Genomic DNA, 26,157 nt, shown 5'->3' on the forward strand with positions numbered 1-26,157 from the left:
ACTCCCTTCACAGAGGCTGTGGGGACGTAGTAATGCTGTAAGAAGTTTTCATTCAGATCCTATGGGAACGTAATACTGATGTAAGAAGGTTTCATTCAGATCACTAGAAGTGTATCCATGATTCACTACTGTGTAGGTTCTAGGAGCTGAACAGAAACAGGTAAGGGATGTGATTTCATCACCTGTAGGTTTTTCTAATTCTCCTCTTTCCTTGTTTGACTCCAAATCCTATTATCACTATGATCATCCTCGTCCCTGTCTCTGGTGAAGTCTCCGTATGGTGAGCTCCAGTTGATCCCAGGGACACTGTGGAATCAGAAGGGAATGAGGTACTGAGGGTGGCATCACTTCTTGTGGGCTCATATGCCTGCTTACCTGCAGATGTGGCTTCGGTGTGAATCCCACCTGCCTTCCAGAAGTTGCCATGTGAGCAAAGGACTTGCCCTGTGCTTAGCTTGGCCCTGCTAACAGCAGACAGCACAGATGAAACTGAACATTTCTGCAACTCCTTCAGTCTTTGACAATCCTGTGAATTGTATTTAATCAGTGTACCCAATGGCTTTCTTTGCAGTAGCAAACTGTGCAGTAATCCTCTAACAATTGTTGGGATCCAGCAGGAAGGAAAACTCTCATTAACAGAGACTTTGGGGATAAATCCTTGTGAGAGTTGCTGCAGAACTCAAGAGCTACAGAAAATCATATCCAGAAAAAGCATTCCCTTTGTCTTTCTGCTCAGGGCTTCAGGGGGTATGTAGGACAAATGACCACTCACAAACCCACCACAATGTTTACATGGAATCTTGGACATGCTAGGAGGGATTAGCAAAGGAGAGTTTACTGATTGTTTCACCCACAATTGATATGCCCAGGAAACTGGATAGCTGTCCATGGGCTGAGATTAATGTGATCTAACCAAAACTGGTCATGCTTTTCCTTTCTCTATGCATTTTGGGTGGGAAGAGTGAATTGCTGTAGTCCTCAGCCCCAAGCCTGTGTGGCCAGTTGCCTACTGCATTGAAAGACAGCAAAGCCCCAAATCTTTGCCTTTTAGACAGGAAAAAACAATCAAGCGATACAAAACAACACAGAAAAAAAAACCCATCCCAGAGCTGGGGGGGAAGTAAAATGAGTTTGTACCAAGCTGTCTATAAAGTCTACTTCAAGCTTTTGTAGGAGGAATACACCAAGGAAAGAGAGTTTAGTCTGTCATCCCAGGGAAGATGCCCCTTGGCAGACAAAACTCTCAGCTCTTGAGGGATCTTTTCAGCCATGTGTGTTTTGTCAGCTGGGAGGTGAATTAAGGCAGCTCAACTTGTTACCTTGCTTGGCATCATGTCAGATGAACTGATGATCTACCAACAAAAAAAAAGGACACTTTTCTGTTTCCTAATGATGCTTGAAACTGGGATGTTTTGTTTTGTTAGCCCATAGCAATGACAGCTGTGGTATGTGAGGGTTATTAATGTTATCACTAGGGAGGTAGAAGGAGGGTTGCAGTGATTATTTGGGTTATTTATTTACTTGCTTAGTTAACGTGGAAAATGAGCCTCCAATGTGAGTCTATTTGTTGACCTTGATGATTCAGTTAAAGGTCTTTAGACATGAAATTCACACATCACTGACCTTCTGCTGCTAAACAGTAGGTATTTTAGTTTGGTCCAACTACAGTCAGTCAAGTGGGATGAAAGCCTTCAGGGCTGATGCTCACTAGCTCTCTGTGGACTAGAAGTAATAGTAAAAATCAGCTCAGATTGAATATATAGCTTTTAGCCTAATATCCAATCTAAACTTCCCCTGATGTGGCTTGAGGCTGTTGTCCTGTCACCGGTTACTTGGGAGAAGAGAGTGAAGCCCCACCTCACTACAACCTCCTGGCAGGGAGTTGCAGAGTGCTCCTGTTTCCAGTGCTATTTCCTGATACAAGCCAGGATGCTACTGGGCTTCTTGGCCACCTGGGCACACTGCTGGTTCATGTACAGGCAGCTGTCAATTAACACTCCCATGTCCTTTCCCTCCAGGCAGCTTTCCAACCATTCAGGAACCACCACTTGGCCTTGTTGAACCTTGGCTCATTGATCCGGTCTGTCCAGATGCCTCTCTAGAGCCTTCCTCCTCTCCAGCAGATCAACCCTCCCCTTCAATGTGCTGTCATCTTACAGTTTGTTTGCTTTTAAGTATCTAGTACTCTTTTAGAGAGCTAAATATATATGAGATTGATGGGTTTTGAGGGTTGACAAATCCAACATATGATTCACACAGGCCTGTGCCTCCTGCAGTCAAAGCCATTGGCTATCTCATTTCAGACTAAATTCCTCTCTTTGGGAGACTGTATCCCACCTCAATGTCTGTCTCTGCTTGGAATCAAGGGGGATAGGGTACTTAAATACTCCTTCAGTGAACTGAGCCATCTACCTTGCTTAACAGCTCACAGCAAGTCAACATCAGCTCTGCAAAAGCTAAGATCACCTGTATTTTGGTGATTGGCACACTTTTGCCACTAGTCTGCCTATCACAGATGTCTTTCCTCTTAGACTGGAGTCCAAAGAGTTGAGATTTTTGGAATTACATGTATAATCAAGTTTACCTGAATCTAAACATTTAAACATTTACTCAAAAGTAAATATTGGGCTACTGAGGTAAATACATAGTCAATTTAGGTGTGTATTTTTAGGGAAGGGAAGATGCAGCAAAGAAGTTCTTGCAAATGGGCTTGGTAGAAAATCTACTGTATTAAAAAAACAAGGAAGAAATTAAAATATGTTGAAGTACACAGCACTTTGCCAACCCTGATCAAAGTTAGAGCTGTATGATTTCATTTCCAAAGCGAAAACTTGAGATATTTATAGATGTGAGATGCATTTGGCAGCAGTTGAAGTCCAGAGAGTTACAAGTTTCCTTTGAAAAAGTCAGAATGTTTTGAAAACATTTTGATCTCTGTTTTTCTAGCAAGTGTTCTGCAAATCTCTCGTGCTTCCCCTTACACTTTTGTAAGGTTAAAATAAAAAGGCAAGAAGCATTGTAAATCAAACCAAAAGAAATCTATGGTATTTTAGATGGCCCAACATAACATTTCCAAAGACCTCTTACCCCTTGGGGAAAAGAAACGTTTGAGATGACTCCAAATGACTCCCCTCCTGTTTGTTTTTATTAGTTTTAATTTGACTAGAAAAACACATATTTAATTGTTTACACACTACAATCTGAACAAGACATGGGGGTGTAACTGGGAAGGGGAAAGGTTGGGTTGATAAGAAACAGTGAGAATAAATTGCATGTGCTCAATAGTTTGAGAATTTTAATCCAAAGGGCAATTTCCATCAAACAATTGTTCCTTCAAAGGGTTTCTGGCCCTACTGTCCTCCAGACTTGTAAAAACATGTGTTGTGAAATGAAACATGAAAAGATCTTTTCTTTTTTTCCCCTTTCTTTGCCTGTTTCTGATGAAAATACATGTTTTTTCCATAATTGAGCAAGAGTGAACAGTGAATCGCTGACTTCTTGCAGGCAAAGGCTCATTGCCTGTCCTCAAAAGCTGTCCTTGAAACTCACCCGATCCATCGTTTCTCCTGCATCACTTTTAACAGCGAGGGTACAAAGCCAAGCCAAGACTTCTGCTCTGTTCACATCATTCCCCTCTCACTGTCTCTTTGGGCTGGCTTCTCCCTGCTGGATGCTGTTTCAAATCCCCTTGAAAGAAACAGGGGTTTATGCAGCATTGTGTGTAATGGGACCTCAGTTTCTTCTTGCGATTGCCAAAGCAGTGAAGCAAGGTGTTCCCTCCAAGTTCAGAGCATGTTGATGACAAGAGGACACTGTCATATGACCCATTGTCCAGCTCCTAGTTCTTTTTTTTGGAGTGCAACTTATACATTTATACATGTTATGATTGAGGCAGTTCATGAATTCCATGTTGTAAGGAGCCCACGATTAATGACCTGAACGTTTATAGCCACCCTTGTGTTACAAACACAACATAATTAGGTCTGATTGAGGAGAAACCACGTGGGGGGAAAAAGTCTTATCACTGGGAATTTCCTACGTTTTAGTTTCTTGATCTCCTAATTTACATCAGACATTTCATTCTTATTTGATTTGGGGTTTGTTTTGCTTTGAATTAGCATGGACCAGGCCGTGTGAGAACAGAGGGAATAAACCATGTAAGCACAGATCCCACTGCTCCTGGCATCAATATAGCTGCCATCTTCCTGCCCTAGATAGCTGTTGCTGTTAGGTTACCCAGGCAAGGTATCTGGCACATAAAGAAGTGGAATTGCTCCTGATCATCAGAAAATAAAGTGGGTTGGTTGGGTTTTTTAAGGCATGGAAGGAAATGATGGTTTTTTTCAGCAGGGTCTGAGTTACACTCTGTCTCTCTCAAGCGAAATAAAAGAAGTCTGGGAGTAGATCCCCATTGTGCATTGGATCAGGAGAGCTGAGATGGCTGCAAATCCCCAGGAACACAGCTCAGGATAGATGGCTTTTGCTCACTGTCCCCTTCTCTTCCCCTTCTGCAGACATCCAGCACACGTCCAGAGTGCAGCATCATGCAGGAGATTGAAGAGGAGCGCAGCCAGTGCTTGTCAGAGCTTGTTGGGGATAACCAGACTTCAGGTATGGAATTGCTCTCTTCTGTCTCTGTCCTGCAGGCCATCAGCCAGCCTCACTTCTGTCTTGCCCATATTTCTCACCCCTTCTGCTGCTAGATCAGGAGGATGTGCTCCAAGGCAGTAGTGTATGTATGAAGTTGAGTCAGGTGGCTGAGATTGTCTCCTTGTTCACGTGGCACAGAGCACACATCACATTGGGCAGTCCTCCTGGAAGGCTCTGCAGACCCCTTAACCCACTCCCTGCTTCAGTGATCAAGAGAGGAAGCCTAGGTCAGTGATGCCACCTTTGCTCTCCAGCCTCCCAGCTTTTCTCTGTCCATGGAGCTGTTCCTCTCTTGAGGAGCAGGCAAGACAAGACACAGGTGGCTGCTGTTGCTAACACAACCCTCCATGGGCAGCCTGCATGGAGCTTGGGAAATTTTGACACAGCCACCCATGCTCAGTCATAAATTGTAGAGATCAGTGTGGCAGAGAAAGAGAGCTTTTGGTTTTGGTTCATCAAGTTGGACCTCTCCCCCTCTAAGTGCCTCTCTGGAGTTACAGGTCCTGGTTTTGTGAGTAAAGGAGATACAGGGACCACATTTAGGCTATCAGGCTCTGAAAACAAAGCATCTCATTGCTGAGGGAAGGAGTGGGAAGCTGCATATCCCTTTTGACTTTTGCAGCCCACCTCCAGAATGAGGGGAAAAATGGAAGAGGATATCTGCTCATTCTCTCTCTCTTGGCATTGCTAGGAGTTAGGCTGCAGACCAAAGGACTGTTCTGCACGATACTGCTTAATGATAGGATAGCATCCTGGGGCAAGCTGATCCATGGAGGAGCTTTACTGAATGGCTTTTGGCCTCTGCTTTTATCTGCTAAGTTACGGTTTTCTTTGATTTGGAAACTATTTCAAGTGTCCCTGTACAGTTAAATGGAGCTGTTTGAAGGAATGTTCCACTGGAATCCAGTAAAGAGAAAAGTCAGAGTAGTTGAAGACATTCTTCTGAAAGCCAACTAAATGCTTCATTTAATTTTCATGGGGGTTTAAATTAAAGGCAGTACAAAATCAGAGAATAAATACTTGAAGTGTTAATATGTTTTACTGCTTTTTTACAAATGATTTTTCTCACTGGAAGGTTTATTCCAAGAAAACCTTTTCTTTTTCCCTCTGCTGAATTAAACCATTGCAAATGTTTTCCACGATTCAGATGTAAAAACACACTCTGTCATGTTGTACCCAAGCACTAGCAAGTATATTAGAATCCTTTGGAGTTAGTTTTTCATAGTGAAATATTGGACTGGGATAACCCTGCACTTCCTCCAGTCACTGCTAATAGTCATTAAACATGACTGATTCAGATGACATCAGTGTGGAACAAGTGTATGTAGGGACGCAGTATGTGTCCAACCAAATCTTACAGTGCAAACTGTGTGGAAAACAATTGGCATCCTTAAAACATCAGCAGGTATTTCAGAGCTCTGTACCTGAATCTTCTCTAGACATAACTCAATAAATGTACCTGAGCATAGCTCCAAATAAAACTTTGAACTTTAGTGGTGGTGAAGGGAAAGTTTGTTGGGGAGAAGTCTGATGAACGTGGTGATATGAGATCATATCAGGATGATGACTGAATGTTGCTGGAAAGAATAAATCCTAGCAAAACTCCTGGGGGAAATGTAATTTTAGCACAGTTCAGGCTTCCAGAGAAGGAAAATGGGAAGCAATGGAGATTCCCTGCCATCTGAAATGTAAAACCTTGATTTATGGCCAGGTATGTGTGTTGCCTTCTGCACATTCCACATCCTTTCAGCAAAAACGGAATCGCTGGAGGTTTGCAACCCATTTGTTATCCTTGCTAATTAAATGAGTGGGAATAAGGAAACACACTGTTTCAGAGCAGTCTGGAAACAAAGCTTTGTTTAGAAGCCATTATCAATTGTATTGATCAGAGGGGCTTAATCATAGATGTAATTTGATGTGTCAGATAGATTAGTCACTTATTAAGAGCACCTGATGGTAATGCTGGGATTGATCACTGGCTCAGGATAAGCAGGTAGGCTTGCATTGATAAACAATAACATCTGTCTTAATGCTACTTTGTCTTCAAACACACATTTCTTCTAGTGGCTGGATGTGCAGGGGTGAAATCAATGCTTGCTTTTCAAATTAAATCTCTGTTTTCAGTGCTGGTGCCAATTAAGTGTTCCTGGTGTCAGCAGTCCTAGACTATTCCCTATTAGGAGTATGATTATATCCATGAAGTTACCAACAGCTGAGGAGACGTTAGCTGGGACACAGAGAGACGCAGAAGGTGATCTGGTGAGATCCTCTGATGAGAGGATGTTGGCTTTCCAGCCTGGGAAAGTGCTGCAGAAGATGCAGCTAGGGAGAAAACAGCAGGGAAGACGTGTTTAACCCAACAGTGTGTACACAGGAGAAGAAAACAGCTGTGAGAGCAAAGTCTGGACTTTAGAGGAAGTTTGTAACCATCATAGGATACTGAACAACCTTTCTGGAAGTGTGCAGGAAGGAATGGTTTATTGGCTTCATCACAGAGGTGATGAAAGAGTGTGGAGGATGGAGTTCTGCATTGTGGCACAGGACTGGATTCCATGAGCAGGACTGCCTCTGCAGTCCTCTGCCCTCTTATGCTTTTACCTTCACGCTGAAGTGACTGGTAAAGATGTAAAGTGGCAGCTGTGATTCAATGCAGAATACAGAAGTGAATTCTTTACCATTAAAATGAAGACCCAAGTAGACTGAGACTGGTTTGTTTCACTCAGACAAATAGCTGTTGCATGGGAAGGACTTTTGGTGAGGGATTTCTTTCACTTGATTTTAGGTAGCCCTAATGTATTCTGGCCAAACGTAGGCATTTCTTTTAGGATGTGAAGAATGGTGTTCAGCTTGTCTTGCTTGTTGACCAGACCTTCATTTCCTGTGAGAGGATTCTCAGTGAGCAGCTCAGTCCTGTTGGAAATACATCACAGATGATTCCAGTCCTGGTGTTCACTGGTGGGGGTTTGGCCAAATGAGGTGAAGTCCCAGTTCCATCATTAGGAGTGATGAATATGATCATTCACATACAGAATTGCATTTCAGGAAGCTGATATTTCACTTGGATGTTTGTTAGATGGTCTTTACAGCCTTTTTTTTGGCCCCTAAAGAGTGTCCACAATATAATTTGAGGTGTTATTTTAAAAAAAAACCCTTTTGGAAAACCTGTTACTGCTCAATGCAAGAGACAATGAACAAAATGCTTCATTTGCAGGACCCAGAACTCAGCCCAGTGAGATGGTACCTGCACCATTCCTATGAAGTGATACAGAAGACCCTTTTTTTGCTGGGTTTTGACATGTTGGGAAAGGTTTTCTGGTATTCCTCCCCTTGTCACACAGCTGAAGAGAAAGCACTGGTGGATTGCATCACACACAGACATAGCTGGGTGTTGGACTGCTGAGATTTGTAGTTTTCTTATGTGTGAGGTGTTTGGCTTTCCATGGCTGGGATGCACTAGATAAAACCCCATGACTGACACAGGTCATATCTGCTTGTAATGATGTCATGCAAATGTGAATCATTAGCTGTGGATGTCTTGATTTCCTACCCTAAGCATATTTTAATCTTGTTGCACGGTAGCCTCATAGGTTCCCTGCCAACTTTGCCTTACTTGATAGCCACAGATTGTTGCAACTACAGCAGCACTGGTGCTGCAGTTCAGGTGACTCCTGGGTCTCTTGGCCTTCATTTTTATCTTTTAAAATAGAAATTTCAATGTTTTCCTAGCGGCAGAAGGACAGGTAAGGACAAAAAAGTATGAAAAATGTCCAGCTATTATGTAGTTGGGACTTTACAGAGTCCCAGAAGGGTGGGGGTTGGAAGGGAGCTCATCCATTGCCACTCCCTGCTAAAGCAGATTCCCCTTGATCAGGGAGCACAAGAACGTGTCCAGGTGGGTTTGGAAACCTGCAGAGAAGGAGATTCCACACCCTCCCTGGGCAGCCTGTGCCAGGGCTCCCTCACCTGAACAGCAAAGAAGTTTCTCCTCCTGTTCCAGTGAAACTTTTTGTGTTCCAGCTTGTGCTCGTTATCCCTTGTCCTGTCACTGGGCACTACAGAAAAAAGACTGGCCTCATCCTTCTGACATCTACCCTCTAGGTATCTTTAAGTGTTGATAAGGTCACCTCTCATTCTTCTCTAGGCTAAACAACCCCATATCTCACAGCCTTTCCTTGTCAGAGAGATGTTCCAGGGGTACTGTGAGTAGACAGGAATAGGAAAGCCAGTATTTTGGCAGCACTCACAGTTTAAATTCACAGGAAGCTACTAGGTATCCAGTGAGAAATAATACCCCAAAAGAAAAAAATCATGTCATCTAGGTGAGGTGGCCACTTCCCTTTCTCCACATCTTCTCCCAAATAAGTCTGGCTGCAGCTGCAGGTTTTTGTGGATGATGTTTTCCCAGCAGCTGCTTGGGAATGCTCCAGTTACATCTAAGATATGCAATGCTACATTGCCCTGTATGCCAGTGCCAAGTGATGCAGTGCTGTAATGGACATGCAGAGGCAGGAGCTAATGTCCTGCCAGTGCTCCAGCATCCAGAAGAGCTGGGATATTTAGCTCAGCAGTATCTCAGTGCAGTTATACCACCAGTGACCCTGGAGTGCTGCTTCCTGTACTGTGAGCAGCTGGTGACACGTCAAGTTTGGGGGTTCAGCTCCATCATTCAAAGTTTCCAGGTCACCCCAAATTTTCAGCAGCCAATGTCTGTGGGGATCTTGGCTGTACCTGCAGTATCAGTTCAGCCAAGTCAGTCCCAAGAACTGAGTGCATTTGGTGAGAACTCACCCCACCAGACAAGTGTCTGGTAATTGCTTTGCAGAGAGCAGTTTGCTGGCTGCCAGCAGCTGCTGTGATAGCAGGCTGCAAGCTGCCCAGAAGCTGCTTAGGATGTTTTTCTTTCCCTTTCTCTTTGCTCTCTGGCTGTACAGGGCTGATTCTCTGGTGGCATCTCCCACCACTGCAAGGTAAAACAAATCAATAATTCGACATCCCGGGGTTCTCTAAGGCACTTGGTTTTAGGAGTTTGTTGTAAATGAAGCTCCTCAGTCCTCTGCCTTGTTTTGAAAATGCTTCCAGATGTATTCCAGAAGTGAAGAATGCAGCCCCACTGAAAACCAGAGATTTGCTCCAGATACTTTTTCAACCAGGACATCTGTATCCAATACAGCGACTGCTTATCTGATAATATAGTTAGTAGCAGTAGGGAAGCTCTCCCAAGGGTTAGGAGGGGAGGATGGCAGAAGGGGGTTTTGCTTTCCAGACTCACAGATGGTGGCAAATGTCTCTCGATGTGAAGTGTGGCAGAGCCTCTAAAGGCTTACTCTAGGGCAAGTCTCACCATTGCATTGCTTCTTGCTGATTTCCCCTGCCTTGTTTTCATGTGATGATCCTGGAGCAGAGAGGGGCTTTTTGTTGTTGTTCTTGTTAAGAAGGCTTCACCTCTCCATGGCTGTAGTTTGCAAACAGCTCAACTTAACCTGAAGCATCCAAATTAATATTAGCAAAAAACAGCTATCCTCTCTCTTTTTTCATTCAAAAGGCAAGAAAAGCAATCAGGTCTCAGTCAGTTGACTCTGCTCATTATGTGTTTATCCCATTATTGCTAATCATTTTGCTCTGCAATCAGATGTTCTTTCAGAAGCAGGAGAGTCATTTAGGGATGGCAGTTGACCAAGGTACTGTAACTCGTGTTTGGGTGGGATGAGCAGCTCTGGAGACCACATTGCTGTGAAAGACATGTGGCATCATAAACAGCCTTTTTTGAAGGGTGGTGGAATTTCAGGCAGCACTTGAGCACAGGAGTCCTGGCCCAGTTTTGGAGTTTATTTGAATGGCATAGAAATTGAGGTTGTGGAGGCTCCTTCCTTGGAGGTCTTCAATAGCCACCTGGACATGTTCCTATGTGACCTGATCTAGGTGAACCTGCTTCTGCAGGGGGTTTGGATTAGATGATCTCTAAAGGTCCCTTCCAACCTCTACCATTCTATGAAGGAAAATTATTCCAATGACAGTGAGAGTGGGTCTTTAAACCACAGTAGACTCCAGACACTGGAGCCTGATGATGTGAGCACATGGGTCGTGCATGTGGTTTTCTGCATTCACATAGTTCCTTGGCTAGGTATGGCAAAATCACAGAGGTTGGCAGGGATCTCTTGGTATCATCTAGTCTAAACCCCTGATTAAAATATAGTCAACCAAATCAAGTTGCTCAGAGACGTATCCGGTTGGGTCTTTAATATCTCAGGGGACAGAAAGTCCACAACCTCTCTAGACATCCTGTTCCATTCTTTGAAGTATGTTAACAGGGGGAAAAAATCTTGTGTTTAAATGGAATTGGCTGTTTTTCAGTTTGTGCCCATTGCCTTTCTGCTTCCTCTGCTGTTCCCTGGATGCCATCAGATACTTATACATATTGATAAGATCCCCTTCATCCTTCTGTTCTCTAGACTGAACAGTCTCAGCTCTCAGCCTTTCCTTGTGTGTGAAGTGGTCCAGTCCCTTAACCTCCTTTGCAGCCCTTTGCTGGACTCTCTCCAGTATGTCCATGTCTGCTGTGTACTGGGGAGCTTAGACCTTGACCCAGCACCCCAGATGAGTCTCACCAGTGCTGAGCAAAGGGGAAGGATCATCTCCCTTGTCTTATTGGCAACACTTCCATTAAGTGGTATTTATCTTGTCTGTGGCAAGGGCACATTGCTGGCTCTTGTTCAATTTGGTGTCTACCAGGATGCCCAGATCCTTCTCTGCAGTTGCTCTTCAGCCCATACAGGTGCAGGGCATGATTGCTTCCCAAGTGCAGGGCTTTACATTTCCCTTGGCTGAACTTTATGGTTTATGAACTTTATCACTTTATGGTTTTGCAGGACTTTCTTTTTAAAATAATTACCTTCTCCAAAAGGAAAGACCTTTGACTTGATTTGGATCCCAAATTCTTGAAGTCATGTGCGATTGAAACAAGCTCAGGACTTACAGCTGGAGGCTGTCAGCATCTCAGAGTCAGAGCAGCATATTGTCTGTCCATTACCCACAGTTCAGGAGCGTGGAGATGATTTTCTAAGTGTCAGTGAAAACTGCCAATAGCCATAAAGTTGCTGCTACAGTAGAGCTGCTTCTCATACCTGGAATACCTCAGCACTCCATATCACATTTGTGATCTAGACCTGTCTGTCTTGCAAACAGGATTGAAACCCAGTCAGAAAAGTGGGAAACATGAAACAAAATAGTGCCAATCCCTTTCCCAATGCCTGTTTATATCTGCTTAACTTGTACATGCTTCATGCTCATGGACAATAGAGCTGAGTCCCACAAACTCACCATCAGCATTGCCACATGCAAAGAAATCCAGATGGGAAAGGGCCCATGTTGTTTAAACTCTGAATGCTGCCTTTGCTGTTTCACAGGCCTAGAGCGGAGGCTGGCTTGAAAAGCCAAATTTGGAGCTTGAGGTTCTTTGCCAGTCTCCCTTGAAGAAGTCAAGGCGTGTTTGATGGGGGAAGAAGCACTGAACATATGGAAATTAAAAGTCAAGCTGGAAAAAAACATTAATGAAGTTTAAATTAGGAGTCTGTTTATTCATCACCATCTGTTTATAGTGCAGTAAGATAAGAAATAATTAATAGTTCCTTACTTGCAAAAGTTCAAGTGAATTCTCACCTTCCAGTTGCATGAGACCTCCTGGGATAGGTGATGTGTCTGTTGGATGTGTATGACAGTCCAGTTATCAGCAGCTCTCCAGGTGCTCCATCTCCAGAGCATTAAGTGGCTGATGGCAGCTCAAGGTAGTGCACACAGCAGGGTGGAGAAAGGGGTGGATGGACCACTCAATCCAGGCTGGGGAGATGCTGTGTTTCCTGAGGGCATCAGGGTGGTGGTGCATCCCTGAGATCTGCTGCCTTACACCAAGGTGATGGATGGGTTAGTTAGCAAAAAGCCACTGGTTTAAACTCAGCACTGGAGGGAACGTTCACATGAGCCACTGAACTGGCAAGTTCGTGGGGTGGTAGCTTCCAGGGGAAATATGCCTCTTGGCAGACATCCCAGAGAGATTTCAGGTTATAATGTAAGGTGGCAGTGGTTGGTGTAGCCACAGGAGAAACCTGTTCCCAGGCTGAGAAGGTTTACAGAGAGGCTTTCCTGGTTCGTAGCAGTCAAAGAAAAATAGTCAGACCCTTAGACAGGGATTGACTTTTGTGAGCCCTTAGCCACACATAAAGGTTCTTATAGATCTTATAGAAGCTCTTGAGTAACTAGTATGATCTACAGTTGACACTTCACAACTGTGAGGGCTCTCATGAGTCTAGTACAGTATCCACCAGCCCATCCAAAAACCTCATGTATCCTGGGACATCGGGAATAGCATTAAATGACTACTGCATGTCAGCTAAGTCAAGTCCTGAAGGTCTAGTGAACATAGTCTAAATGACTACTGCATGTCAGCTAAGTCAAGTCCTGAAGGTCTAGTGAACATAGTCTAAATGACTACTGCATGTCAGCTAAGTCAAGTCCTGAAGGTCTAGTGAACATAGCCAATGAAGCCCAGAGAGCAGTTTAGTTCAGTCTAAAAGAGACACCTACATATGATCTTAACGATCTCTTTAAGGGACCTGCAGGACTTCTTTCCCTGTTGTCTTTCCTTAGTTTTTCATTTACTGTTCTTTAGTATCCTGGACTAGGTGATACAAAATGTTTCTTGATTGCAGTCTTGCTCTGAGCAGCAGCATTGAGCCGCTTCCAGAAACAACACCATTACTTCCAGTTGTTGGCCAGGGGTTGTGATACTCAGTTGAGAGAGGCCACTACGTGGTACCTCCAAATGATGCTCTTACATTAATGCTTTCTCCATCTTCTCTGTGACTCTTCCCAGCTACCAGCACTTTTGAGGTGGAGCCTGCTCTTTGGAAACTCTGCCCTGTAATTTTTGAGAGGATAACCTTCCCTTGATCACTCTAGGAAAGCTGGCATCAGAAACGTGAGAAGGAAGCTCATGCTGCCATAGTGGTACACTGACCCTTAGATGTGAGCAGCCCCCAGACTTTTGTGTTGTCTGCTTTGATCCAATCTGAAGCCATTCTTCTATGTCATGAGTCTCTTTCTGAAGAAACAGTAGCCAAAGATGTTTTCCCTATAAAGCTGTTATTTGGCTGTCCACCCTTGATTGGTAACTCACTGCTCAAGAAGGGTGCACCTCTCCACCAAGGACTGATAAATCATAGAGTCATAGAAGCATAGAATGGTAGGGGTTGGAAGGGACCTTTAGAGATCATCTAGTCCAGCCCCCCTGCAGAAGCAGGTTCACCTAGATCAGGTCACACAGGAACATGTCCAGGCAGGTCTTGAAGACCTCCAAGGAAGGAGACTCCAAGGAGCCTGTGCCAGGGCTCCCTCATCTCACAGTGAAATAGTTTTTTCTTACGTTTAAGTGGAACTTTTTGAGTTCCAGCTGCATCCCATCACCCCTTGTCCTGTTGCTGGCTACTATAGAAAAAAGGGATGTCCCAACCTCCTGACACCCACCCTTTAGATGTTTGTAAATGTTAATAAGATCTCCCCTCAGTCTCCTCTTCTCCAGACTAAACAGCCCCAGTTCCCGCAGCCTTTCCTCATATGAAAGATATTCCAGTCCCCTGATCATCTTGGTGGCCCTGCACTGGCCTCTCTCCAGCACTTCCCTGTCCCTCTTGAGCTGAGGAGCCCAGAACTGGACACAGGACTCCATATGGGGCCTCAGCAGGGCAGAGTAGAGAGGGAGAAGAACCTCCCTTGACCTGTTGGCCACACTCTTCTTGATGCATCTCAGGCTGCCATTGGCCTTCTTGGCCATGAGGGCATAAATCCCAGTTGACTAAGTGGTACTCCCTTAGTTGCTCGTTACTGTCTGAGCCTACCCTGTCACCTGAAGCCCAGACACCTACCGGCAATGGGATGAAATTCAAACACAGCACCTCATCATTCTTCTCTGTAGAAGCTGTTTTTCTGCCTTGACCTCACCTTTCCACTGACAGAATCACGAGATAAGAAGTTATGACATCTGTTTTCTGCCTTCATACACTATAGGCGTGGAGACTCCACTTTTGTTTTGCCTGTTGCTCACGTGTCCTGGCTGCAAACTTTCGAACAGCAGTGTTTATTTGACTTAGAAACAGCTGTCTCGTGACTTGTCTGGATTAACAGTGATTTAGTGGACATAAATCTTGTCCTGGAAAAGGCATTTTTGTTTGGAGAATATGTAACATTTTTACATGCCATCAGCCTTTTTGGTTGCTCTTGTTTTAGCTTGGGATAATATATAAATGCACACAGCCTTAGTTATGCAAAGGTTGTAAAAGTGCTGTTGCTACAGACCAATGGAAAGCAAATTCAAAGCATTTTCAAAGCTCTGGATTGCTGCTCACATGAAATCCATCTCTGCAGAGCTTTTGTTTCTGTCCTGATGTCTTGTGTTTCTCTCCCTCACATCCCATCAGATTTAAAGTTAAGAAATCTCTCCTTCCTCATCTTTTAATTTCCAGCTGAGTAAAACTATTTCATTGTGAGAGTGAGGGAGCCCTGGCACAGGCTGCCCAGAGGGGTTGTGGAGGCTCCTTCCTTACAGGTCTTCAAGACCCACCTGGACATGTTCCTATGTGACCTGATCTAGGTGAACCTCCTTCTGCAGAGGGGTTGGACTGGATGATCTCTAAAGATCCCTTCCAACTCTTACATTCTATATCAGAGCACTTCCACGATGGCACTCACCCTTTTCACATAGGATAAGTACACTGGAAGATGTTAGATGTGCCATAAATTATGCTGAACTCCTGTAATAATATATGACTGAGATTCAAAACCTGCTGTATTTGATAGAGTTTTTCCCACTGATTTTTCTATGCACTGAACTTTCTGTAATCTACATGCTTTTATTTCTTGATGATGCAAACCTCTTTACATGGGAAAGTGAAATTGTGGAGATCCTGAGAAGCTGAGGTCAGAGGTACCACTCTTTACATCCTCCAGGCCTAAGTAGGGTTTCTTTTCTGGAAAGCTTTTAAATTATTGGTGTCTTACAAATCTAGCTTTTCCTTTTTCACCATTAAATATGCCTCCATGTGAAACCAAAACGTTCTAGTCCCTCTTGTCCCTTCCTACAGAGTTATGGTACACAACCTTTCCTGCTTCTGCAGATGCCCATCTATATTTCTAGGCAGCAAGCACATTTCCAGCACATTTAATCAGCAAAAGACAGATCATGAAGATTTTACATGGTGAAGCTCTCTCCAGGTTTTCATAAGGACTGCAGTGTCTTTTTAGTAGCAGGACAGGCAGTCTGTGGCATCTGTAGACCTGATTGCAACCTGATCTAGGTGACCCTGCTTCTGCAGGGGGATTGAACTAGATGATCTCTAAAGGTCCCTTCCAACCCTACCATTCTATGATTCTATGATAGAGGAAACTTCCATTTTACCCTTCTTTTTTTAGTGGGCTGCCCTATCTTGGCCCAATTTTTAGCATGACAAAAAGGAATATGGCACTGGCTGAAAATGACATTTGATCTTGAAAGTACAGGCTGATGCTTTAAAGGAGCAGTAGTGTAAGATTCCTCTTAATTGTGCCATAATTGTTATAGGAGAGACTTTCCACAGCTGAGGAAAAGTCTTCTGAATTAGCATTTGAACCATCAGTGGGAGCTGCTGCTCTCATGTCCCGTCCTTACTTGTCATATTAGCAAGACCCATAGAATTTCTAATGCTTTCCTCCTTGAAACATCCCTGTCTCCTTCTAGTAGGCAAGACAGAGAGATATGGAGGAGCTACATCCTTGCTGAGTCCCATTTGAGATCTTGCATTATCAGGGTAGTCACTCTTGCCTCCCCAGCAGTCAAAAAAGCATTGCCAGAGTTTGTACCTGATGATCTTCACTATGAACTGCTGTCTGGAGACGTCAACATGGGACAAGTTGTATAGGAAGAGTCAGTACCTAAATTCAAAGTCTGGGTCTCTAGAGATCCAATTCTCTACAACTTCTGGAAAAGCAAGGAGCTTGGGTTGTGGAGTCTCCTTCCTTGGAGGTCTTCAAGACCCACCTGGACATGTTCCTTTGTGACCTGATCTAGTTGAACCTGCTTCTGCAGGGGGGTTGGACTGGATGATCTCTAAAGATCCCTTCCAACCCCTACCATTCAATGATTCCATGAGCAAGGAATGAGGAAGCCCTGGAATAATCCTTAAAGTATACTCTGTGTCAGAGCACTAGAGAGCTCTCTCTTGTGTAGATGCTGGTAACTATGGTTTTGGCAACCCACTTTGTAAATCTTTATCTTAAATCTTGGATCTTTAGTTTCAGTTTACGTGGTCTGGAATTAGGGAGAAAGGCTCAGCTCAGAGACTTGATTTATAAGGAGGAATGATCTGGAGGGATGAAAAAGTCATTTATTTCGTTTGTTGGTTAAAGAAAGGCTTAAAGAGTAGAAACTATTCGTTTAAGAAACTTGTTTCCTAGTGGTTGCTGGTGATGGAAGAATTCATAGGATTTTGATGCTTAAAAATAATCCTCCAGAAATAGTCTCTGATGATCTTTTTTTCATGCTGTTTAGAATGACTCAGTCTGGGGGCTTTAAGGTGAGGTTTCCTTCGTATGTCTTTGAGTCAAACCTCTGCAAATGTTTAGGAAGAAAGATATCTTTTAATGTTTCCTGTTGAGTGCTTGGATGGTTTCTACTGGAAGCCACTGCAGGAGCACAAACTAGGTGTTCTTGTTACTCTCCAGCCTGTGCACAGAGTGGGGACAAATGAAATCTATAGCTCTGTCTTGCTACACACGAGGTAAACTCTTTCCACTTTCCCTCAGTCTGGGGATGTCTCTGCTTTCTGTGATTGCCCAGGTCCATTTTCTGCTGGACTGGGACTGCAGATCCCTCTCTGAAGGGTAAATTAAGGAGCATCAGTGCACTGCAAAGAGCACATCAGTGGTGGGAAGGAAATGCTCCAGCGTCAGGGATTTGCGTGCCCTGCCTGGATTGTGGTTTTCCTTCAGCTAAGTGGTTTCTCTGTAGCATCCTGCCTGCAGTGCTGCAGTGATAAGAGGGCTGCGTGACAGGGAAAAAGAGAGCCAAATTCAATGCAAAGCCAGGGAAAGTTGAAAGGGGAACTCTGAGGGGATGGGTTTGCTTCAGAACAGACTGTCAGTGTTGATAAAAACAAAGAAGTGATGAGATGGAGCCGGGGGGTAGAAGAGATGCCTGCAGGAGTGTGTGAGTGGGGCTAGGGGTGAAGATAGCAAAGCAGTGCAAACCAGAGGGAAAGGGTTGAGTAGAAGAGTTCATTTAGTGAAACCTGCAAGCCAAGCTAACCTGTTTAAACCCAGAGTCACAGAAAAATAAGGTGAAAGCTTGTTCTGCAAGTCCACAGCAGGGAAAAGAATTAAAGCCATAAAAGATACAAGGGAAAATATGACAGAAGCATGCTAGAAGCAACTGAATAGGCTAGGACACTTCAGCTTGAAAAAGAAATGCCTAAGGAGGAACATGAAGGAGGATTTTATGGTTTTTTTCCCCAGGGAAAGGGATATTGTGGCTGGCTTATGAATATTTCTGTCTCTGTAAAAGAACCAGGCAATTCCTAACGAAACCAGCAACGAGCAGGTTCAAAGTGAATTCAGAAAAGGTTGTATTTTTTCTTTCAGTGGACACTTAAACAGTTGGAACCCCTTGGCCCAGGGCCTTGTGAATTTTGGAAATGGCTCAAAGCCTTACCTGTGAACATGGATGCAAGGAGCATTAAGTCCTGTGTGGGAATGTCCTCCAAAAGAGACAAGGAATGACACCATTCACTAGGGAGAATTCAGTGCAAATGAGAGATGTTCTGAAAGGGATTCTTTTTTCTGCATTAGGAATTCATTTGGATCAAGAGAACCTGCTTCTGCAGGGTGAACCTGCTTCTGCAGGGGGGTTGGACTAGATGATCTCTAAAGGTCCCTTCCAACCCCTACCATTCTATGAAGAGAGTGCCTGGTACCAGCCCACTGCTGTTCATTTCTCTCCTAGGATAAACCTAGTCACACCTCAGAGCTCTGGAAGTCGTGTTTATTCACAAAGGGCACTTTTGATCTGTTGTTTCCTAGATAAGCTTTGACCATGTTTTTGCTGTAAGCTTACATATGACTCAGAGTTTTGTGCTCTTGTCTGCCTGGTCTGCAAACTACTGTATACCTGTGCCTCGTGACAATTGACCTGTTTTCTGTTTGTTAACCTTTTAAAGGGAGCTTTGATTCCCATTTAGCAGAGACAGTGGAAAAGGTTACTACCTTCTACAGCTCTGGTGAGATTTCCTTAACCCATTGCAGCCAGGACTGTGTCAATGGTCTACAGACACTTCTGAGTCTGAGTTTCTTAGAGGAGAGTTCTCCAAAGCCCAGCTGAAGCTGATGCACTTGGGGTATTTTGTCTTGCAAAGCGAGAGACTGAGCTGCTGGATGTAAAGATCTGAGCTCCAGCCTGTGGTCTGACAGCCTCCAGCCCATTCCTTGAGCAAGACTTCAGGAGCCCACTTGAAGAAGGAGAGAGGTGACAGCTAGCAATTACACTAATTGCATGGCTTACAGTACAAAGATGAGCATTTTGATCTGCTTAACTAAAAGACAGCTTCATTAGAATCATGAAGGATTTCTCCCTGCAGCCATCCCAAAGAAGGTGCTTAGCTCCAGAGAGAGCTTCCCAACCCACCTGGCAACAAACAGCAGGACAAAGCTCAGTCTCTGGAAGTCACAGTTAAAATAACTGAAAAGGAAAAGACTATTATATATATATATATATATATATTTAAAGTTTAAAGACAGTACTTGATTACCAGGGGATGTGGTAAATGCCACTGTTTTGAGGCAGTCACGGGCTTCTTTTTTACACTGATTGTCCAGACTCACTTGTGATCCTTTTCGAAGCAAAGCACAGCTCTTGGAAGTGTGTATTCCTTGGCTTTTCAGTAAGAAGCAAACGAGCAGAGCAGATGTTTTGATTGAGATGGGGATGAGGGGTAGGTGTGTTCATGGCTCATATACACCCACTGCCTTGGGTAAGGATTGATAAATACCTTTGCATCCTTCCTGCAGATACTGAGTGCAAGGGGGAAGACAGCATTTATAGCTAACTAATGGAGAAGCACTCAGCAATCACCAAAGATGATTTGAATCAGACAAAACAAATTGTCACCTTTATTACATCCATGAAGGCCAAGTGATGCCACAGAGAAGAGAGGGATTTCCCTTTTCCAAGGCATATTGCAGCTGTTTTCTGTGTCCTGGTTTGGATGGACAAGCACAAACTTTTGCCTGATGTTCTAAGGGGATGACTACAGGGTGAGCAGCAAGTGTTGGACTACAAAAGGTCTTGTTGGACTGCAAAGAGTCTTGCAGCTATTTAATCTTTGTATTGTTCAAGTTCACTAAACTCAAATTGATCATGCAGCCCTCTTCTAGCCATTGGAGAGGACACCTCCAAATTCTCTGAACTTTAGATAGCTGTCCTACTGGGACTTGAGCTCTTGTTTCCTTTGGCTTCTTTAGGTTTACATGTCTGACTTTGAAATGCAGAAATTTAAGGATATGAAGCCCACTTTTAAACCTGGGCACTTCCAGGCAGCTGCACGAATCTTGTCAGCTCGTCCAGGGGAGCAATAAGGAGTAAGAGCTTTGGAAGAGCTAATAGACAGACAGGATCAGTCTTTACAGAACCAACCATTTCTTACAATCCACTTTGTGTGTCTTGCAAGGCCAGTCTTATGTGCTTTCACTTTATTTTAATCCAAGAGAACTTTTGTTACCAAAGTGGACACCTACATCACTTTTTTTGCTCGTGTCACACCCAGTAGAGAGAAATGCTCACCCAGAAAAAAAAGATACAGATCACAAAATATCTCTCAGGACATTTAAAAAGACATCTGACACCATTACCTTGTGTTTTATTTTGCATTATAACCTGCCCTGAGGTGATGGGTGCACTGTAATTTATTGAGGTTGATGGAAGGAAAGATGTAGAACATGAAAGATCCTGTCATTAAATCATCTATTTTTCCTGGCCAGAATATCTAATATCTTAATACTTTTGGAGCTGCTGGCTCTTTGCTGGCAGATAAGTATGATGCTGTGGAAACTGAGCTTTGCACCTCGTACTACAAGCCTGAGAACTGAATTTTAATGAATGCCACTGAAGAGTAGGCACGAAGAAGATAACGTCAGTTATCCCATTTTTCAGGCTCTGGTAAACTCACCTCAGGACTTGATTTGAAAAGTTCTGTTTGCTCATGAAAGAAGGAAGGAAAAAACCTGTGAAATAACTTTGAAAGGGAGCTGAGGGTTCTTTTTCAGCTTCAAAGCATTTTGGTGTGCTCTCTTTATTGATCTGAGACTCGGTCTGAAGAGGCTGATGATGACACCAGCCTGTTTTTCTTAGCTCAAGTAGTAAAAGATGATACAAAAGAGGAATTTCAGATTGGGATATAGCAAGAAGTGCAGCTTGACAGTGGTTTTCTTAGTTCCCTTTACTTGCATGTGAAAAGTATTTTCTCAAAGCTTTCTTCTTGATATTCTAGTTTCCCTTGTTAGGCTGTTGACATTAACAGCAACACGTTAGTCACATTGGGGGAAGTGTTGCAATCTAATGGGGCATGACAAATAACTGAGAGCAGAGGTGCTATAAAAAAAGTGAAGTCTGTTGACAACCCATCTATCTAACCCAGGCAGCAACTGAAGTGCCTGTCTGTTGGAAATTTAAAGGGGAAGCAAAAAAAACCCACCATGTCCTCCAAATCCCAGTCAGAGGTCTGAAAATACGTAACATTTTGAGGCAAAAAATGTGTGATTTTTCTTTAACATTCAAATCTGCCAACTCCTTTTGACTGAACACGGTGATCTGTGATATTTGATGTCATTAGTATTATGTAATAATCTTGTTATAACGTTATTGTATGGCATCATTCATGTCTTATGAGAAAGCAGAAATAAAAGGGCAAAATCAGAACAACATAACTCAGTAGGAAGGACACCAGATTGGTTTTCTCCCAGAGTGGTTTTATTTCATCCAGAAAATCTTCACAAATACTCCATTTGAACAAAACCATGTGCTTTTCTTTTGAACTTGGCTCCATACCTTCATTCCTAGCTTGGGTAGCTAGGAGTGTACCACCTTGCACCAGCCTTCCCTAGAGAGCATCTTGTGTTAAGAGCACTGTCCCTTCTTGGTGTTTTGTGTCTCCTCCCTTTTTAAGGAGAAAAACTGCTTCTGGGGATGGAATTTGGTTCCTGATCTCTTGATTTTCACCAGTGTCCCCTTCCTGCTGAGCACATCTCCTGAACTGATTTCCAGGGGAACAATAAGCTGGTAACAGAAGTTTAGGGGAAGGGGAGCACCTCTCACATGCTCAGACCAGGTGTTTTAATGCAACAGGGAGAGATAAGGACAACAAAGAGAAATATTTAATGAGACATTTCTGCCTTTTTCATCAAAAAAAGAGACACTTCTGTATTCACTCTGATTTGTCTGGTTCTTGCACTGATCTGCCTTTCTTTCTGCAAAACTACAGACACCACCAGTGCTGAATTACAAGGATTGAGGTGGTTGAAAGCTTCATATTTGAAGAAAATATTCCCAAAGGTGCCTGCACTGAGGTGACAGGCTCCACGCTCCTTTTCATGCTCTGCTCTGCCTTGGTTCCTCTGCTCCATCCAGCAGATCTCACTCTTTCCCATTCTACCATCTACTTTTCTCTTTTCCCCAGGTTGCAGAAGGCAGTGGGACAACATCACGTGCTGGCCTGAAGCAGAAGTGGGAGAAGTTGTGGTACGGCCATGCCCAAAGTACTTCAGGTTCCTCACCACTTTCCTTGGTAAGCAAAGCCAGACACCTCCTCTCACTGAAATGGGTTTGTAGCTTCACTGCCCATGAGGTCTCACATTGTCTCATAGAAAGGGAAGCTTCTTGGTATAATCACAAGGAGAAACAAGCTCCTTGAACAAGGTAAAGAAGGTTTCCCAGTCACACCTGTGTGCCCAAACCATTAGAGCATCCTCTCTATCCTTCTTTCAGCACTACTCTGCATCATAGGGATGCAAAAACAGCTCCTGGTGAAATCCAGTAATGTGGATGTTGTGCACTGAAAATTGAATCAACCTGTGTAATAGTATGTTTGTTGTACAAAATGAATGGTTTAGCAGGATAATTAATTAAGTCTCTGACATAAAACAAACAAGCTGAAACTGCAAGTAATGAAGTGGGGTTTTCTTTTCTGCTGAAATGACAAATTTGGCCACAGGCCAAGAAATTAACCTGACAAATGATGGGCAAGGAAGGTTAATGGGAAAAGTCTCTTAACTCACTGTTCCTCATTTTCTGGGAAGCTTTGATTTAAAACTCAGGTCCCAAGGGCCATGCAGAAGCAGGACTCTCTGTCTCCTGGTAGTTTATAGTCATTATTTACCATTTTTATTATAGTAGCCCTCCACAGAGAATTAAGCTCATTTACACGGGAGATTTTGCACCAGGCTGATAAGTCTCCACTTTTACAGCCATACAGTCCAAACATATGATAGATTATGAATGGGGTTAAGGACACAGTTTCATCCCTATCTGACAGACCAGGGCACTGCACTGATTAACCAGCACGTGCTGATTGCAGGACTTGCCAAGGAGACACCAAAATTCTTTGCAGACCCAGAAGGGAAATCCAGAATCCCCAGAGTCTTACCCTTGTGCTCCAACCTCCCAGTTTCCAAAACACCTCAGTACTTCATCACTGCTGTGTCAACACCCAGGGGAAGCAGGCAGAAGCTGCTGTAACATGACATCTTGCAGGACAAGACCCCCATGCATTGGTCCAGCCGTGTGGAATAACTGCCTGCTGTTGTGTCCCCTTCTTTCCTGAGCACAACATTCACTCACTGGGTTTTAGAAATCCAGTAGAGTTAGTTGAACAGGAAGAAAGAAACTCTTTTAAGAAGCTTTTCTAACACTTCATGCCATCAAAGAACAACAGTGAGGGAAGTGTATACACACACACACACATATATGCATGTGTGTGCAGATATATGTGTGATAGCTACATACAAATTATAGATATGATCATATATAAGTATAATATATATCTTGAGCTTCATGGTTGTGTTGAACTTAAGCTGTTGAAAGTGGCCTGCCAACAATTGTGTGCTAGGATAGACTTCTAAGACTGCAAACAGAGAAACTGGTGCCATTTCCAAAGCAGAAGCAGCAGCTTTGGTTTTGTCTGAGCTGTGCACTTCATACAGTCCCATACAAATGTGGAAAGCAGATATGGCTTGGAAAAAAAGGGTGGTGAGATTGCTGCTTGTGTTATAGGATTTTTTGCAAAATGAATCCCCTTAGAGTTTGTGAAGCAATCCTTGCTTTGTAGTGAGTATCATTGAATGGCTTTCAAGGAAATCAATCACCTAGTTAATGTTTATGTCTTACTCTTTGATCCCTTTGCAGGAACGTGAAAGCTCATATCAAGTTGTGAGCAAGAGACACTATTTCATTTGTATCAGGGAAAGGGTGAAATAGTGGGAAACAGAGTTACTGATTTCCTGCCTAATGGAGAATATTCTCTTCAAATGACTAATATCCTCTCTCATGTTAAATAAAGTATCTCATGGCATTTAGAAGCCTTAAAATGCCTAGCACGGTCCTGATGTCATTTGACATTAAATTTTCATGCCATTCACAAACCCAGAAGATTTTCATTAGTTCATGACATTCTTCAGTTCCATAGGAAGGAGACAGATGAAAACACTTTTGGCACCTTTCATTATTAAAGAGCATTACTTCCTATCACTTGACCAGAGCGTTCTTGCTTTCTTTCACTATGTGGAAGACGACATTTGTAATAGGAATTTGTTTCCCACAGTTTCTCCAAAACCAAATTGCCCATCTTGCATAAGTTTAACGGTAGAAGTTAGCACTGACTGTATTTAAGCTTCAACTATGGATTAATTGATTTAAAGGGGCAGAGGAGGGAATAACTGAGTTCTAGAATCCCACTCAATGAGGTGAGATCCTTTCAAAACTCACCTGGATGTGTTCCTGCACCTCCTGATTGAGGGGAACCTGCATTAGCAGGACCTTGGACTAGATGGTCCCTAAAGGTCCCTTCCAACCCCTACCATTCTATGATTCTGTGATAAAGAGAGGCCAAGACTTAAAATATTGGCCTCAGGTTAATCTTGAGTTGTGTCAGCAAAATTATGCCCCTTCTTTTGAATATCATTGCTAAACATGCTGTCAGTCTGGCTCAAGATATTCCCTGGCTTCAAGCTGCTGCTCCTTGTCCTGTTTAGCAATCTCAATCCTACGTGCTGAGAAGAAAGTCCTCCAAGTCATACCTGACTTTGGAATATCCGTGGAAGCGATGCTTTCACTGTCTACCTGACGTCTCAGAGCAAGCACAAAGCTGTCTATGCTTCTTGTCAGCAGTTTTTACAGGCATTCACAGTTTGTTAAACTGATTTCCATGGTGCTTATTCAAAAGGTTTTGTGTAGTTCTTCAGGCAAGAACCAGAGTGGGATGAGAGTCGTGTAACCAGACTCCTGGGGCTAACAGCAGCCACAGAAATTGGCAGTTGTGTTGTGTGTCATCTCTGAGGTACATGTTTGTGCAGAGCAGCACAAAGTGTTCAGGTTACCAATCTTTTAAGTAGGAATTTTGAGCTGGCAAAGATATTTATCAGCAAGGATTCATGAAAACAGCAAGGTTTTCTTCTTCTGCATGGCAACTGAGATCTGAAAGGTCTAGACTGGATGAGAAAGATGATTCGATTCTGGTCAAGTGATTTACCAACTCTCATATTTAAACAAGATAGTGTGGTAATCCAGATGGGGTTTCTACTGATTTCAGCCTTGCTTCTTTCTGTCTTCATGGTGTAGGCAATCAGGATCAGTACCAGCCTTTCAGTACCTAAGAAGGATGAAGAGGGTCTTTTCACAGAGACAGGTAGTGATAGGACAAGGGATAATGGCTTGAAACTGAAAGGGGGGAGATTTAGATTATGTATTAGGAAGAAGTTCTTCCCTGTAAGGATGGTGAGGCACTGGGACAACTTGCCTAGAGAGGCTGGGGCTGCCCCATCTCTGGAAGTGTTCAAGGGCAGGATGGATGTGGCTTTGCAAGCTTGTCTAGTGGAAGGTGTCCTATGGCAAGGAGGTTGTAATGAGGTGAGCTTTAAGGTCCCTTAAAGCCAGATATATGGGTTTTCTTCTGCAGTAAACAGAGAGATCCTGGAGGTGTTTCTCTTGGGTTTGAATCAGCTTGTGATTTCCCCACTGTTCATGGAGGGAAGTCTATGGAATAATCCAGAACAGACACTCAGGATTTTAACTGCAGGTGGACCAAATCTGCTCATCCACAGACACTCAGATAAAGCTTTCCTGTGTCTAAAACACTCCTGTGTTTAATATGTTTAATGTGCAAATTGTATGTAAACATTGTGTTATATCTAAAGAACTTGGAGACAAATTCTTCTCTGGGTTTCAGT

The 26,157-nt window shown here is 43.4% G+C and overlaps 1 protein-coding gene across 1 annotated transcript in view; it reads left to right on the forward strand.

Moving 5' to 3' along the window:
* VIPR1 (vasoactive intestinal peptide receptor 1) overlaps positions 1-26,157 on the forward strand; it is a 101,023-nt gene that overhangs the window by 31,077 nt on the left and 43,789 nt on the right. Inside the window, exons 2-3 of the mRNA XM_061996643.1 lie at positions 4,515-4,611; positions 22,395-22,502. Coding sequence (XP_061852627.1) covers positions 4,515-4,611; positions 22,395-22,502 — 205 coding nt within the window. The remainder of the gene's footprint in view (positions 1-4,514; positions 4,612-22,394; positions 22,503-26,157) is intronic.

This window comes from Colius striatus, chromosome 5 (assembly GCF_028858725.1).
Source record: "Colius striatus isolate bColStr4 chromosome 5, bColStr4.1.hap1, whole genome shotgun sequence".
NCBI lineage: Eukaryota > Metazoa > Chordata > Aves > Coliiformes > Coliidae > Colius > Colius striatus.